The 17722-nt window shown below is 34.0% G+C and overlaps 2 protein-coding genes across 2 annotated transcripts; one reads left to right on the top strand and one right to left on the bottom strand.

The window, feature by feature from the left end:
- Nucleotides 1-7520: 7520 nt before the first annotated feature.
- On the bottom strand, nucleotides 7521-8270 carry LOC133034787 (uncharacterized). Its single transcript, XM_061110178.1, has 2 exons — nucleotides 7683-8270; nucleotides 7521-7592 (listed from the first exon to the last, which is right to left on the bottom strand). The coding sequence occupies exons 1-2, from the start codon at nucleotides 8268-8270 to the stop codon at nucleotides 7521-7523; spliced, it is 660 nt and encodes a 219-aa protein (XP_060966161.1).
- Nucleotides 8271-13241: 4971 nt separating this feature from the next.
- On the top strand, nucleotides 13242-17273 carry LOC115707852 (proline-rich receptor-like protein kinase PERK15). The gene is made up of 8 exons (XM_030635936.2): nucleotides 13242-13801; nucleotides 14380-14883; nucleotides 15072-15158; nucleotides 15254-15324; nucleotides 15703-15779; nucleotides 15893-16040; nucleotides 16333-16494; nucleotides 16641-17273. Exons 1-8 carry the CDS (start codon nucleotides 13417-13419, stop codon nucleotides 16908-16910), a joined length of 1704 nt encoding a protein of 567 aa, XP_030491796.2. The 5' UTR covers nucleotides 13242-13416; the 3' UTR covers nucleotides 16911-17273.
- The last annotated feature ends 449 nt before the right edge of the window (nucleotides 17274-17722 follow it).

Here is a 17722-nt window from a genome sequence, read left to right as displayed (position 1 = left end):
TAGATCCATAGGAAACTCCGGACATCAAACACGAGACCAGGGTCGGCCCAAGCTTTGGGTAGCTTGGGCCGTTGTACAAGGCCCCCCATTTTTAAAGGCCCATTAATTTATAAGAAAAGTTCTTTTTATTATTATTATTATTATAATACATTAAAAATATATATTTAAAAGTTTAAAAACATGTCTTTAAAAAAGAAAAGAAATGAAAAACTAGCAATGAAGGTCTTAATGTATACATTTTTTTTTTTTTTTTATGAAAGGCTAAATTTTAATTTTTTTGCACAAGGTTCCCAAAATGTTTGGACCGGCCCTGCACGAGACTCATCTAAGACAAGCGCCCTCTTTGCTAAAGAGTGAACAATATTATTCAAAAAGGCCAATTGTAATGAGAAAAAGATAAAATATGGGAAGATTTTCACGCTTAATATATATCACTAAGCATAATACAAAACTCATTATGACGAATATCATTACCATTGACAGCAATAACTAAACAAAGACAATCAGAGAAGGCGACATTCTTGAAGCCAAAATGAAAACAAAGAAAAAGGCCATGAAACAAAGCCATCACCTTTGCAACATGTGGCTTAAAGGTACTAATCAACAGAAAAGCACCAAAAAATACCCCATTAGAATCCGAAGTTACTATCCCCCATCTTAAAATTTTAATCACCAAGGCTGGCATCAACAAAAAGATCAATATTCCCCAAAGTAAACTCTACAATGGTGCGAGTAGCTGAGCTCGACCCTGAACTAGGAAGGGCTTGACCATTATTCGAAGACACTCCAACTTGAGCATCTTTCTTGATACACTCTTGATTTGAAGATGCTTTTAAAATAAAAACATATTATTTTTTCAAAAAATTAATTGGTGAGAAAAATATGATTGTTTATTTATTAATATTATTTCATTGTGTAAGTTTGTTGAAGTAGTTAAAATGTATTTAAACTTAAATTGGGATTCAATTATTAGGGCTGGTAAAAAAAAACATTCAAATCAAACCATATTTATTTATTTATTTATTTTTCTAATTGGTGACTTATTTTATTAGCGGATTAGGTTTTTTTTTCCCGGGGAGGTTTGGTTTTAATTAATGATTTTAAAGTAAGAAATATACACTTTTATATTTTACAAGTTCTTTAATATGTTTAACATTTTTTAATCATCATTATAATTATACTTAATGGTGCTTTATGATGGTCTCAAATTTATTTTATTAAATTTTTTGAGATAATTTGGTCTTAGTCATTTTCTTTGGGAAATTTGAATTTGTATGCTTAATAAATAATAAAATTTATCCTCAAAACTCATAATACCCTATATTTAAAATATATGACAATTTTTCTATTATGCCCAAAATACCCTCTCTTTTTTCCTTCACCCCCCTATCACTTCTTCTCTCTTTCCCTCTCTCTTCTTTTCTCTAAGCTGCCCGAAGCTACACAGAGGAGGTCAAATTTTGCTCCTCTATTCTCATCCTCACTACACTAGCACCACACTGCAGAAGGCTCACCACAAGGCTCACCACATAATTTCTCTCATTTTTGGACGAGCATCATACACTAACTTATGGGTAATTTTTTTTTTGTTTGAACAATCTTGTTTGTTGTTGTTATATTTAGTTTAGAATGTTATTTTGATGCTTGATCTGTAGATTGTTGCTGTTATTTAGCTGTTTTTTCTGATAAAGTTTGCTGCCTGTGAAATCTGGATTTGTTCTGGTTTTCTGCATTTTTTCGTCGGGCCCGATGCTGGCCCGATGCTGGCCCGATGGGGGTCCGATGAGCTGAAAAATTTGATGGCAGGGAAGACGGCCCGATGGGTCCGATGGTCGGACCATGTGGGTCCGATGGTCCGACCCGTTCTGTATTTTTTTAATTTTTTTTTTATTTTTTGGACCTGGGTCCGATGCTCTTTATGTGGGCCCGATGGGTCCGATGGTCGGACCATGTGGGTCCGATGGTCCGACCCTTTTGGTTTTTTTTTTTAATTTTTTTATTTTTTGGACCTGGGTCCGATGCTCTTTATGTGGGCCCGATGGGTCCGATGGTCCGACCATGTGGGTCCGATGGTCCGACCCTTTTGTTTTTTTTTTTAATTTTTTTTTATTTTTTGGACCTGGGTCCGATGCTATTTATGTGGGCCCGATGGGTCCGATGGTCGGACCATGTGGGTCCGATGGTCCGACCCTTTTGGTTTTTTTTTTTATTTTTTTTATGGGAAATTTGATTTTTTAATTTTTTTTTAATTTCGGCCGATGTTTTCCATATGGGTCCGACATCGGACCCGAGTGGTTTTTGGATCTTTTTTGAATTTTTTTTATTTTTTTAAAGGATGGTCCGATGCACCTCCATGGGTCCGATGGTCGGACCAATCGGACCCTACTGCAAGTTTTTTTTTTTTTTATTTAATTAATTATGATTATTTATTGTTTATTATTGTATGCTTAATTTATTTTGTAGTGATTTATTAATATTTGTGTTATTAATTTTTCTTTTATTAATAATTATTATTTTATTATCAATTAATAATTATTTTTTATTATTAATTATTATTTTAAATAATAATTGTTTTATATTATGAATTATTATTAATTATTGTTTTATTAATTATTGTTATATTTTTTATGGTTTTAGTAATAATTATTAATTATATTTTATTATTAATTTTTTGTATTTTTTTTATTATTAATTATTGTTTTATTATGAATTATTAATTATAGTTTTATTTTTCATTTTTTTATTAATAATTATTTTATTATTATTTATTAATTATTAATTATTGTTTTATTATCAATTAATTATTATTGTTTTGTTATTAATGATTAATTAAGATTTTTTTCGGTGAGATTTTTGTTGTAAATTATAACTGTGTTTTTTTAAATGTTTGTGACGTTCAACCGTTAATGCGTGTGTTATGTATAATGGTGTTTGGGAGCTCGATGGTAGAGATTGGATTTATAAAGGGAGTGCCGCTTTGACAATTGACATTGATCCGAACCTAAGCTACTCGAGTTTGGTTGATGTTTTGTACGAAGAACCGGATGTTGACAAAGCGGAGTATGACTTGAAATTGGAAGTAAATTACAAGTACAGAAAGGCTATGAGTATCCCGCCGAAGTTATTCGAAATGATAAGCGTGCAAGGTACTTTTTATCTACACTTGCGAAGAAGCCGGTATGAATTTATTCCTTTGTTTGTGACTTTGTTAAAGAAGAATGTTTGGGTTGATCCTAGTCCCACACCAAGTTCTGTTAAGGATAATCGTAGCGAGGTTGGGAGTTTTGTTCCAGAAACAAATCCAGAGGTGTTGGTTGCGGATGTATTACCTGAATTAAACACTATGATGCCGAGTGCTGATATTGTAGCACAAATGCCCTTCATTGATGGTTTTTGTGATGGTCCAGACCCTGAATATTATGTTGAGGGCAATGATGGCGTAAGAGACGACGAAGGTACAGAGGCCCCTGTTGCTGTACCTTTGAACTTGACTCCACTATCGTACCAAATACCACCGAGGCCACCGAGGCCACCGACACATAAAAGAATGCCCCGTAGAGGAAATTGCCAAACACCTGGTACTAGTAGTAGTCGTCCAGGCGAAACCAGTCATGCTAGAGGAACTACTGACAGTACAGGTCCTAATAATGGTAGAGAGACCAATGATGTTAGTGGTCCCATCGATGCTCGAGGTACCAATGTGATCGGATGGCGCGATCCATTTTCTTCTTCGACAAGTTACGGTAAATTCAAGGAGAAAATGTATACAAGAGAAGACATCGAGGATCATAGTCATTATATATCTACGGGTGGCACACCAGGCGGGGAGTTACATGTGGGAAAGTTTTTTAGAGACAAAGAGCATTTAAAGATGGTTGTTGGCCTGTATGCAATGAAGAAAGGGTTTGACTACTACGTTAGGAAGTCCTGATCGATATTTGGTACGTCACATGTAAGGATACAGATTGTGGGTGGAGATTAAGAGCGAAGAAGAACGTACTTTCTAACATGTTTGAGGTGAGTACATTTCATAATGTACATACATGTTCCCTTGATCTTCGAGGAAAAGATAACCGTCAAGCATCACCTATAATAGTTGCCCATCTAATTAAGGATAAGTTCACAACTGACGGCTCGGATCAGTTGCCCTCTGATATAAGAAAAAGTATGCACAAGGATTACGGGATCCAAATGAGTTATGAAAAGGCATGGAGGTGCAGAGAGAAGGCAATACACCTGACTCGGGGTACACCTGAAGATTCGTACTCTTTATTACCTAGTTACTTGCACATGCTACAGTTGCGGAATCCAGGTACCATCACGGATTTTGTGGTAGAAGATGGTCGCTTCAAGTATTGTTTCTTCTCTCCGGGTCCTTCTATTCGGGGTTTAAGTTTTGTCGACTGTTATATGCGTTGATGGGTCTTTCTTGAAGACTAGGTATGGTGGGCAAATGTTGTGTGCGGTGGCTTTGGATGCGGAGTCATATCTTTCCGATAGCTTTTGCTATAGTTGTGAAAACCACAATTCCTGGACCTATTTTATGAGAAAATTAAAAGAAACGATTGGTGATGTTGAGAACTTAGCTTTTGTTTCGGATAGGCATCAAAGTATTGTTCGTGCTTTGGATATCGTGTTCCCTGATGCACACCACGGTGCATGCTACCACCACATTATTATGAACGTGAACCACAAGTTCAAGACTGACGTCTTCACGAATCACATTTACACGTGTGCGTACACGTATTCAAGATCGCAGTTTCACGGTAGAATTTGAGAACATTCGGGCAATGAATCCAGCGGTTGCAAAATATCTTGAGGAAATCGGATTTGAAAAATGGGTTCGGCCGTACTTTCCGGGTACGTTACAATGTAATGACGAGCAACCTGGCCGAGAGCTTCAACAACACAACTAAGGATGCAAGAGGCTTCCCGATCACCGCCGTCGTAGCATTCCCGAGGTCCAAAGTCCAAGTGGTTTGCTTCACGAAAAGAAAAAGCCGACAAGTGGACGAAACCCCTAGCACCGTAAATGGAGGAGGACTTGGCATTGCATTTTGAAAAGGTCATTTTGAACGTTGACTCATGCGGGCCTTACACGTTGCAGTTCACCCCGGAAGAACAGTTCTCACCTAAGTGGCGTAGTGGACTTGCGGGAAAAGAGTTGCACTTGCGGCTTGTTCCGGTGCATGAAGTTTCCTTGTCCTCATGCATGTGCCGCATCTCAGAGCGAAGTATTAGCGTGTACACACTATGCTCGCCATATTACACAACCGAATATTGGAGGAGAACATACGAAGGAACAATTATGCCGGTTGGTGACGAGGATGATTGGGAATTACCCGATGACATAAAGAACATGACGGTTGGAGTGCTCGTTGAGAAGCAACCGCAGGCGACCCAAGAAGCAAAAGGTTGGAAGAATTAAGAACAACCGAACTTGTAATGGTGAAAGGATTATAAAATCACGAAAATGTAGCAAGTGCGGTGCCACGGGACACAACAGAAGCACTTGCACCTACCGAGGTTTAACATAAATTTTTAGTTTATTAGTATTGTGATGCGCTGGACTATTATGTTATTTATATTTATGGTGTAAAATATTTTTAATTTGTGGCATGAACATGTGTTGTACTGTTACGTATTTCGTATTGCATTATTTCTAAACTTTGTTAAAAATCTGAGCCAAAAACAAGTTCTACTGATAAAATAAAATAATTTTAGTGAAAGTAGTTTGTTCAAATTGAAAAGTGTAAAAGTAAACATTGTTCAACAAATATAAAAAATTAAACATCTAAAGTTCATGCCAAGTTCTGGTAGAATAAATCTATCGCCCATCTCTCGCCGAAAGAGCGACATATGCTGATCATGTACTCCATCGAATGGTAGATCCAATAACTTATGCTCAATATGCTCTATGACGTACATTCCACAATCGCCGCTGCAATAGTAGGTAAACGCCAAATTTAATAAACCATAGAGAATATTATAAAATTTTTTTGTTAATTAATAAACATACTATAAAAAAAATGCATTTAAATTACCTCGATTTTGTCTGAGGTACAACTTTATTGTCCATCATTTCCCAGTCGAAGTGGTCCGACCCGACTTTCGGAGGCCGTCATTCGAGGGACCATCACCATGTAATGAGTGTCACATACACCACACTGGTCCACCAATTTGGCTAGTAAAGGGCACCACACATCCATAAGCGAATTCAGTTCGTCTTTCGTTAGAGATCCAAGACTCGAATCGAAGAGGAATATCTTCCACAACTCAAGATTGACCTCCATAGCGATCCAATGTTCCGTCTGTTCAAGAACATGGACATGTATATGCACTCCATACCCTTCCAAGAAGGCAAAAATTGGTTTGGATCCCCACGAAGGAGTTCCAAGATGGACTCATCCCAAACAAAACCATCATGGTCAGTATTGCTCTTCCAAGCATCCCACCGACCCCTCAACGATGAGGTAAACCAAGATGGCATCACAGTACACTTACGTGGGTACAACTCCGGGAAGAAGTGTTGCCTCCTCCTCATCATATGGAAAGCATCCAAATGCCGCACAAGACATATAAATAAGTCAAAGAAGAATAACAACATTAAAAAAAAAAAACAAATAACAACGGTAAAAAGCAAGAATAACAACATATAATACTTAGTTAATAAACTTACGTCATCGAAAGCCATAGTTTGTCCGTATTTAGTGGTCGAGAACCAAGCCACGCCACACGTACCCGTGAAGACGTCCTGATACTTGTTTCCGATGGTTCCCACTAACCAATTTCGAAAACTATGTAGTAGCTTCTCATCAACGGCCGAAGTGGGTCAACATTCACATTGGTTGTTGATGGCTTCATCTTCTTCTTCATTTCGGTGTACTCGTCAAACCACCTTGGCCTTTTCTTCGTTCTCTTCTCCACCGTGTTGGAACGGTCTCTAAAACCCGAACCTCTCGAATCTCGGGGTATCTCCAATGGACGTGACCGACATGTTCCGAGGTGTCCGAGTACATCTTCCTCATCATTAGGTCCGTAATCATTCGGAAGAATGAACTCATCTCCCGGAGACACGGCGTCCGGGCCGTGGCTCGCCTCTCGCGCCGGGCATTCTCTGATCTCCCATAAGAGCCAATAGGGTCTTCAAGTAACCCATTATCTCATTCTGCCCTTTCAAAATATCAGTCTGGCCTTGCTTCAAAGCAAGCTGTTCCTTTTCAACACGCTCCAATCTTGCCAATATGGCAGAAGATATTGGCACCTGAGGCTGTGAGGTGCTGGGAATAGATGCTGACTGCGGCATAGATGCAGAATCGGGCACTGAGGCAGACGGTGGAACAGAACGGGCCCCTGATGGTGGAGAATGTGGTGGTGTATCATCTCTGAAGATTCCAGCTTCCTCCGCTCGCCGTTCTAGCGTGAGTGCAAGCTTTGAAGCTTGGGCCGCGCAAACTATCCCGAGTTGGTGGCCATCATCGCCAATAACCAATTCTTCCATATCCACAAATGTAGGCGCCTCACCTCCAAAGGACGTGGCTCAAAAACTCGGCCTCATTACTCCGCGGACATAAAACGGAGTACACTGTCAACTGCAAATTATAACAAATTGATTATTAGACTTAAATTAAAATAAAATAAATAAATAAACGTAAGCAAATGCAATGAATTAACAAACTCACTTTTTTTGCAAATAATCTGATGACTTCCTCTTTCCCGAGTGGGGCATCCTTACTCTCCCTCACCATTCGGGGAAAGCGATGCGATCTTCTGATTGCAAATTTCTCAGCAAGCTCGAGGATGGACTCATAAGCCCAATACTGCAATGCTACAGCATATCCATAGGCCGAATACTTTGACTCCTTCTGAGTCGTTCCCTTCACAATCTTCTCATCCATATGCTTTTTCTTTTGTACGAAGTCCTTACTCCAAGTATCTTTCAACAAGTTGAAAGAAATTTTCCCCCACGGATAATTGTAGAAAAAAGGGAGGTCCTCAACCATTCTAATGATAAATGGGGGAACCAGTTCTTCTCTTCTTTCCCGGTAACACCCATCACGAACGACTAAACCCAACTTGTAACAATCATCCTTCTCAGTGCAACTCTCAAAGACGCTGCGCAGATGACCAATGCTGATAGATGGATCCCCATTAAAATATTCTACTATCAAACGGTCTGACGTCGCCCTCTCCGAAACCTCAGCCTCAGTCGGTCCACGTAACAAATTAAGCCCAGTCACCAAGGCAAACTCGGTTCGCCGAATCGGCATCTCTTCTTTGCAATATAAAAATGCACCTCATCATCTTTATCTGATTTTATCTTATGCATGAAGAGCTGATGGATAAGAGCACCTGAAAACGCTAATGGCTCTCTCTCAAAAAAATTGTTGAAAGGGGATTCCTCCTTCACCCTTTCCAACAACTGCATTTGTACAAACTTGGCTTTTACTTTGGGGTAATAAGAACTACCGCCCCGCCAAGTAACACGACCGTAATGTTCGGTACACCGGCAAGAAAAGTCGTGGAACTTTGGAAGACTGAAAAAAAAAAAAATTATATTACACCCTAAACCTATAAATAAACAACAATTAATCATTAATAATAAAACAATAATCAATAAATAATAAAAAATTAATAAGACAATAAAAATTAATACAAAAAATAATAATTAATAATAAAACAATAATTAATAAATAATACAAATTAATAATTAATAATTAGTAAAAAAATAATAATTAATAATAAACATTAATTAATAATTAATAACTCATAATTAGTAAAAAATTAATAAATAATAAAACAATAAAAAATAATACAATAATTAATCATTAATAATAAAACAATAATCAATAAATAATAAAAAATTAATAAAACAATAAAATTTAATACAAAAATTAATAATTAATAATAAAACAATAATTAATAAATAATACAAATTAATAATTAAAAATTAGTAAAAAAAATAATAATTAATAAAACAATACAAATTAATACAATAGTTAATAATTAATAATAAACATTAATTAATAATTAACAAAAATTAATAATTAATAACTAATAATTAGTAAAAAATTAATAAATAATAAAACAATAAAAAATAATACAATAATTAATCATTAATAATAAAACCATAATCAATAAATAATCAAAAATTAATAAGACAATAAAAATTAAGACAAAAATTAATAATTAATAATAAAACAATAATTAATACATAATACAAATTAATAATTAATAATTAGTAAAAAAATAATAATTAATAAAACAATACAAATTAATACAATAGTTAATAATTAAGTCATAAACATTAATTAATAATTAACAAAAATTAATAATTAATAACTAATAATTACTAAAAAATTAATAAATAATAAAACAATAAAAAATAATATAATAATTAATCATTAATAATAAAATAATAATCAATAAATAATAAAAAATTAATAAGACAATAAAAATTAATAATAAATAAAAAATTATTAATTGGTAATCAAACAATAACTAATTAATAATTAATAAAAAAAAAATTAACCTACGGGTCCGATGGCTACCAATCGGACCCACTGTGAAGTCCGATTGGTAGCCATCGGACCCATACAAAACCACAATATTGGCACCATCGGACCCGACATAATCGGACCATCGGGCCTCAACAACACCCATCGGACCCTTGTACAATCGGGCCCAACTATGACCATCGGACCCATACAATCTGACCCCCTATGACCATCGGACCCACACAATCGGGCCAACCAAATTTGACCATCGGACCCCCCCCACACCATCGGACCTTCTTCATCTACCCAAATCAAACACATCCGAAGCTTCATCTACCCAGTCCGTTCACAGATCCGAAACAACCCCACACCAAATCGAACCCAAACAATTTTTTAAATCTAACAACTAACAATTCCAAACAAAATCACACACTTAATAAATCTTAAAAACACTTTCTAAAAAAAACAAAAAAATCACACCTTGGCCATTTTTTTGCTGCGCCGTCACCGTCGGTCCGAAGCTGCGCCGTCACCGTCGGTCAAGGAAGGGGCTGCGCCGTCACCGTCGGTTGAGGAATGGGCAAAGCTGTCACCGTCGGTTGATGAAGGGGTTAGGGTTGCGAGTTGGAGAGGGTTCGGTTTGAGAGAATAGGGGACGAAGAGAGAGAGAGAATTTTGAAATGAGAGGGGTAAAATTGGGATTTAGGGAAAATGTATCCCACTTTACAAATTATGTTTAGTATTGTATTAGGATTCAAATTTTATTTTTTATTAAGCATACAAATTCAAATTTCCCTTTTCTTTTAGCAACTCATGACACTAAAAAACAAACCCCTCATGTACATGAGTTTTGTAGAAATTGATGTATATCATTTATAAAAATAAAACTTTGTTTAGTTACGTATATATTTGGAGATTACTTTATATACTATTTTTTTAAATTTACTGTTTGTGTTACTTCGGTAGTTTCTATATGAGTTGCTATGTGGATTTTAATTGCGATTTAGGTTATTCCGTTAATTACTATGTGAATTTTTATGTAGAATTTCGTAAATATATAAATTAAAAAATTGTTTTGAAGTATAAAAATAAAAAATATCCTATATATTTTAGTATTTATTATTTTTTTTTTGAAGGAGTATTTATTATTAATTATAATAAAATATGAAAAAAAAATGCATGGTTTATTTTTTTGACAAAATAAACAGAAAATCTAAAGTGGTGTTTAAATTCATAATTGAAAAATTATTTTTTAAAAATTAGAGTGGAGTGTTTGGCCATTTTTTTTTAAAAAGAAAATTTGAAAATGTGGTCATAGACATGGTTCTACGCTTCTTCTCACAAAGAGGAGGTCCTAAGTTCAAATACTCCCTCCCCATCATAAAAAAAAAATCGAATATAATTTTTATTTTTTTGTCTCATATTATGTTTTACATTTTCTCTCACATATTCAAGTTTGGGTTCGGGATTCTAGACCCGGACCTGTGACCTGTCATCGGGAAAAGGCCCCTGAACCTGGATTTGGATTTTGGACTCAATACCCGACCTCGACCTCGACCTCAAACCTAGATCCGAATTCGGACTCAACCCCTAGACTTCAGAACAAGATCCAAATCTAGACCCAGTCTCGAACCGAAACTCGGACCTGAACTTGAAAAGTTTAAAAAGAATTTTTAACAACCTGAAAAGTTCAAAATGCATGATTTGGTACATGTCAAAGTTTGGGGAGCAAAAAAATCTAATCAACCTTAATATTAATAGGTAAACACCATTTTGAACATGTTTTGCAAAAATTATAAATTAGACCTTCTATTTTATAAATTGAATACTTATTAACCAAAATAGTACAAAATATTACCATCATTTTTCTCATTCTTTAGTTTACCCTTTTTAATATAATAAATTAATTAATATATTTCTTCAAATTTTGTTTTAATTTGAAGAGATAAATGTTTTCAATTACGTGGCATATATTAATTAAAACATAAATTGAGTATTAAAATTAAACCAAAAGACATAAATTCGAAGATATTTTTATCAAGAAAGAAAGAAGAAAGCCATATTTAGTCAATTTATTTATTTTGGTAAGTAAAGATTGGTTTTTCTTTTTGATACCAGTAAGTAAACATTGTTTTAATCAATATTCTTACATAATTACATTATTTGTAAGAATATAATTTCATTAATATTGCAATTAGAACTGAGAAAGAGTTACTAGTCTATATATTTAATTTTCAGTTTTCATATATTATCTAACCAACAACTCTTTTATGATTTATGAGTGTTTCTTTTTGTTGACTTAATACATTTTATTAAAGAACACCGTTACGTAATTTTTTAGTGAATTTGAAATTAATTTTTTATGACTAACTGAAAATGTAATTTAATTTAATTATTCTATTAAATGATATATATTATTATTTTAGTTTTTATGATTGATGGTTGGTACGTCCATTTCTACAACAAATAGATAGTCATCTTCTCTTTTCAAATGCCAACTGGGATCAATGTAATGAAAAAATTAATTTATTAGTATCATAATATCAAAATTAACACTAGAAAATTGCAGCAAAAAAATAATAATTAATAACAGTAGAAATAATTATACTTTGTGATTTTTGTGTTGACTAAAACTTTATATAAATAAAAAAAGCAAGAATAAATATGTATTTTGTGTTATAAACGTTTTCACTAATAAGATTGTGCCATTATTAGCAATGTTAAATATTTTCTTTTAACTTTAAACGTTAATAATAAGACTTGGGATATATAGATTTTATTAGACTTGTGTCCCTTGACTTCAATTAAATAAAAAGTGTCTGATTTGGTAGTGTTAAAAATTTGAAGGGCAATATAGAATAATGATAGTAGTTAGAAGGATAAAATTATTAATTATTTAACACAAAAGTCTTATATTTTGAAAGAGAATAGTTATTATCTCTAATAATTTAGGAAGATGATCTTTTTGGGCCAAAGTTATTGTTAAACAATATAAATGAAAATTAACATGTGACACTTATTTCAGCCATTTATTATTTTTTTTTTGAGGGATATTTCAGCCATTTATTATTTCATTATCTATTAGCTAGTTTTATCATTAGTAATTTGACTAAGCTAGCTAGTCTAGAATAGATCAATGTAAGGGTGATTTTGTAATTTTGGATAAAAATTAGTCATGCTTTGTCCAATTAATAATCAAAGGAAAATATGAAGTTGAATTCTAGAAACTTGCATGGAATATGGATTTAGTGTTGATTTATGGTCCTACTTTGTTGGAGACAAGATTATGTGTTGTTCATACTTCATAATACACTCTCTAAATTATTACATGCACTTTTATGAAAGCTTTTCATTTTTTTATTTAATCATTCTACCCAATTTTATTTATTTTTAAATAATTTTTAAGAAATAAAATGCTGACATGTAATATATATAGGAGTTACCCACTTTAGGCACTTACCCTTTTTTTTTATATAATAATTTACAGAATATCCCAACTTAATTAAACAAAAAATTTCCTAATAATGACGCTAAGCTCCATGAATAGTAGAAACAAAATTTAATGGTAATTAATTTTGACATCGAAAAAATAATTATTTTCATTAAATTATTATTAAAATAAGAAAAATGAGAAACGGCGTTGGACTTGGAACTTTTTAGTTAGAAAAGGTTGAAACGACGACGTCACATAGTACCAATCACTTTTTCCTTTTAACATTATTTTTCCAAACCCAACAATTACTAACCACATTACTTTTATTAGAAAATAAATAAATAAAAAAAATCTAATAATTTTTATTTTTTATTATTTTCTTTTTCAACTGATTTATAACATCTCCACCCTTACTTTCCGTACAACTTAACTCACCGGCGGCGAAGTGACTCACCTCGTTGACATCGCCGCCGATTAACTCCCACGATGTCTTCGTTGTCTCCTGTCATTTCTCCTACCGCAAACGCTACTGTTATGTCACCTCCGCCGCCACCAAGCCCACCAGTGTCCCCTGGAGTCACGTTACCCCCTCCTACAGTTCTTTCTCCTCCGGATTTGATTCCGGCTCCGGCAACGGGGTTGTTTAATTTGTCTACACCACCACCACCTTCATCGCCACCGGGGAATGGAGGTTTGTCGACGGGGACGCTGGTTGGGATGATCGTCGGTATAGGGATTGGAGGGATGAGTATGTTGGTTGCTGTGTGCTTTTTCTACATTTTGTATCGGAAATATAAAAAGAGGAAAAGGAGAAAGCAAGACTTGGAGAGTAACGGTGGAGGTGGAGGTGGACCTCCGTCACATCCCAAGTGTAAGGCGTTACTTTTTCTTATCCCACTAAATTTCTAAGTTTGGTTCGCCTTGTAATTTAGTTAACAATTCCATTTTTGAAGAATCTTAACTGTTCTAAATAGTTGTTTGAATTTGTCAATTAAGAATTTTTTTTAAGGGTTTTTATAATATTTTATTCCGATGAGGTTAAAGGAAGAAAAATTGAATGAATGGGGTCTGTAGTGAACTGTCTGCTAATTTTTTATGTATTGCATAGTTAAGGACTTGGTTGTAGTCTTTACTAATTATGTCTTGAAATTTTAGACATGGTTGTCCATAAAAATTCTCTTTTTGATTATATGATAATGCCTTTGTTTCTGGTAAGGGGATAAGAGATGTACTTGTAGTGAAAGGGGGTGATTTGTTTATAGAAGATCATCTCTCCTGCAAGTAACATTTTGTGGGATTTTTGGGTGTTTGTGTGTAACAACACTACAAATTTAGTCTCAAGTTTTTCTTAGAAGGTTCTTGGTATTTTCTCTGTGTATATTTAATATGAAGGTGCTAATAAATCAAGGTTTATGTCTCTAATTCAATTTCTTCCTATAATCCTTCCAGATGGACCTCCTCCAGGTGACCCAGGTCAGCAGCTGCAACAGGGTAATACACCTGATAACAATAAATTAGTAATGTTTCCCAAGCCCACCCCTCCTGCAGGGGTTGTTTTAAATTATCCAGCAGCTTCAGCAAGCAGTAGCTCAGGCTCTGAGAAACCGCCCCATATACTAATTCCTGTTAAGGGCTCGGAACTTTCACAAGGTACATTTACTCATGAGGAATTAGCCAAAGCAACAGACGATTTCTCCCCTGCTAATCTTCTTGGGGAAGGTGGATTTGGTTATGTTCATAAAGGTGTCCTTCCTAGTGGAAAAGTTGTTGCAGTTAAGCAGCTGAAAGCTGGGAGTGGGCAGGGGGAGCGTGAATTTAAGGCCGAGGTTGAGTTTATTGGTCGTGTCCATCATAGACACCTCGTTTCGTTGGTTGGATACTGTAGCACAGGGATTCAGAGAATGCTTGTCTACGAGTTTGTTCCAAACAGCACATTGGAATTTCACTTGCATGGTAAACCCTTATAATTGTTGATGTGGATGGGATAGACAGTGTTTCAATTGTGTAGATTTTCAACTTTCATAACGTAGTTAATACACAGTGGCACTATATATGTGATATATAAGCTTCTATATTCTAGATTGAGAATGGGAGGTTAATGTCTTCTTGAGTATTTTTATGAGAGCAAACTATTATTTCAGGAAAAGGGAGACCAACAATGAGTTGGCCAACTAGAATGAAAATAGCTATAGGCTCTGCAAGAGGGATGGCATATCTGCATGAAGACTGTAAGTTTTCTTTTTCGTTCCAATTATACATTGGAGCATTTTTTGGATATAAGTATTGGCCTTTGAATTCAGTTTTGAGCTAAATGTATCTTCAGGTCAACCTAAGATAATTCACAGGGACATCAAAGCAGCTAATATCCTTCTTGATAATGACTTTGAGGCGAAGGTTGGATTCTAACTTAGATAATCTTTTGCATGAAACCTGTTGTAGTATGTTCATGCAGCATAAGTTTCTTACAACACTTGGTCATATCATATGTCTGTCAATTGAACTTTCATCTATAAGTTTATGAGCCACAATTTCAATTTACCTTCTCATATTTTCTTTCCTATGTCAAATCGAAAGTATTTACATTTTTATGCTGTGTAGGTAGCATGATAATATTTAACTAAACTGTTTGAGCGCAGTCATAATAATTTATTAGACAGAAGTTTCTAATTTCTAAATTCGAACCACCAAGTATTCTTTAGCTTTTTTACAAGGACTTGTAAATTTGACTTCTATGATGATAAATATATATATGCTCTTGATTATTTTGTTCAGGTTGCAGATTTTGGTCTAGCTAAGTCTTCTCTAGATACTGATACTCACGTCTCTACCAGGGTCATGGGAACTTTTGGGTAGGAATCTCTTATATATGTACATGCATATAATTTTATACGTGAGTTTAGTACTGCAAGGAAGTATAATAGTTTATTGTAATGACCTTAGAATCTTGGATTATCAATTGCAGATACTTGGCTCCAGAATATGCATCTAGTGGAAAGCTTACAGATAAGTCGGATGTCTTCTCTTTTGGGGTTGTGCTTTTGGAGTTGATTACTGGACACCATCCTATCGATAAATTTCATAACTTTACAAATGATAGCATGGTTGAGTGGGTGAGTACTGCAATTCGCAGATGTTATAGCATGAAAGGTTCAACTTTTTTGTGGGATAGAACTATAATTTGTTTGTCTGAAAGTAGTTTTGATTATTCGTAATCTACAAGTTGTTTAGGAAAAATCACCTTACCTTAAAAATTTCAACTTGTGCAAATTTTGACCCTATTATTGGTTAGCCCCTGAACTTAGATAAGAACCAGTTTTTTCTTTTCCTTTAACTGTAGAATTTTTTCATTCCAAAGCTTATTAAAATAAGCTGAATTAATAGCGGAACTGTTTTTGAATATAGGCAAGGCCTTTGCTAACGCAAGCACTTGAAAATGGCAACTTTGATGGTCTTGTTGACCCTAAGTTGCAGAATGACTACAACCCCAATGAAATGACTCGAATGGTTGCTTGTGCATCTGCTTGTGTTCGTCATTCTGCCCGACTTCGGCCACGAATGAGTCTGGTATCTTTCAAATTTTCAACTGCATTTACTTGTTTGGGAATCTTTTCAACTTTTTTGCTCTTAATGTTTATAAAAATATTTAGTGATGATGTCAAAGATCTTCTAAATGTTGGTTTCTTTTCCCAACTTATTCACTGTCATTATAGATACTTCGAGCTTTGGAAGGACATATATCTCTGGATGAACTGGATGAAGGAGTTAAGCCCGGTGATAGCACGATCTACAGTTCCTATGGAAGTCAAGATTACAAGTCTCATCAATACAAAGAAGACATGGAAAAATTCAAAAAATTGGCACTACAGAGCCAAGAACAAGTTACTAGCGAGTACAGTTTGCCTAGCACAGAATCTGGTCTGCACCCGTCAGCCTCGAGTACCGAAGACCAACAAAACACAGAAGAGAACAGAAGAAAATGAAGAAAGACATCCCAAGCTTTCAATGAAAAGTGGTTACTTGCAGAAATTTTGGCAACCTTGTTTCCCACTTCTCACTTCCCTTCATTCATTTTGCATCACAATTCAAGGGATTGGATTCAAACAAGCTCTCTTAGGAGTCAAGTCAAGGCCTTAAGATAGTAGGAAGTTTTTCATTAGTCCTACTATTGGGACTCAAAATGTATAACAATGCAGCATTTGTTTGGGAGAATTAGAAGAAAGGGTTGAGCTACAAATAATATCTAAAAAATAGTTTTTTTAAAATTATTTGTATAGGATTGATTTTTATGTAGCTGTTGATTAAAAAAAGAAAAAAATTACGGTTCATATTATTATTTTTTTGTATGGGAGGTTCTTTTGAATAATTTAAATTTTGGAAGTTAGATTTTGTTGAAAAAAGAAAAGTAACTAAAGATATGTATGAAAACAAATTATTTTTCTTTTATTAGATTTCAATTAGAGGATTTTTATGTGGAGGCTATTTTAATAGGTTTTATTTTATATAAAATATATAGTTATAATTTATGCTATTTTTTTTACATTTTTTTTTTCTTTCTCATATTTTTAAAAAAATATTTTAATATATATGTAAATATAAATAAAAAATGTATATTTTAAATATTAGGATAAAAATATATAAAATTTTTTATTAAAAATTATGCATAATTTTGAAAGAAAATATAAAGATAAAACTAAAATATTGATATTAATAAAAAAGAATGGGAAAAATATTTTTTTTTAAAAAAAAATATTAGTAATGATTTTTAAAATTAATTTAAGTTTTTTTTAATATT

This window comes from Cannabis sativa, chromosome 1 (assembly GCF_029168945.1).
Source record: "Cannabis sativa cultivar Pink pepper isolate KNU-18-1 chromosome 1, ASM2916894v1, whole genome shotgun sequence".
In the NCBI taxonomy this organism is placed as follows: domain Eukaryota; kingdom Viridiplantae; phylum Streptophyta; class Magnoliopsida; order Rosales; family Cannabaceae; genus Cannabis; species Cannabis sativa.
This window is presented reverse-complemented; position numbering and strand designations above follow the sequence as displayed.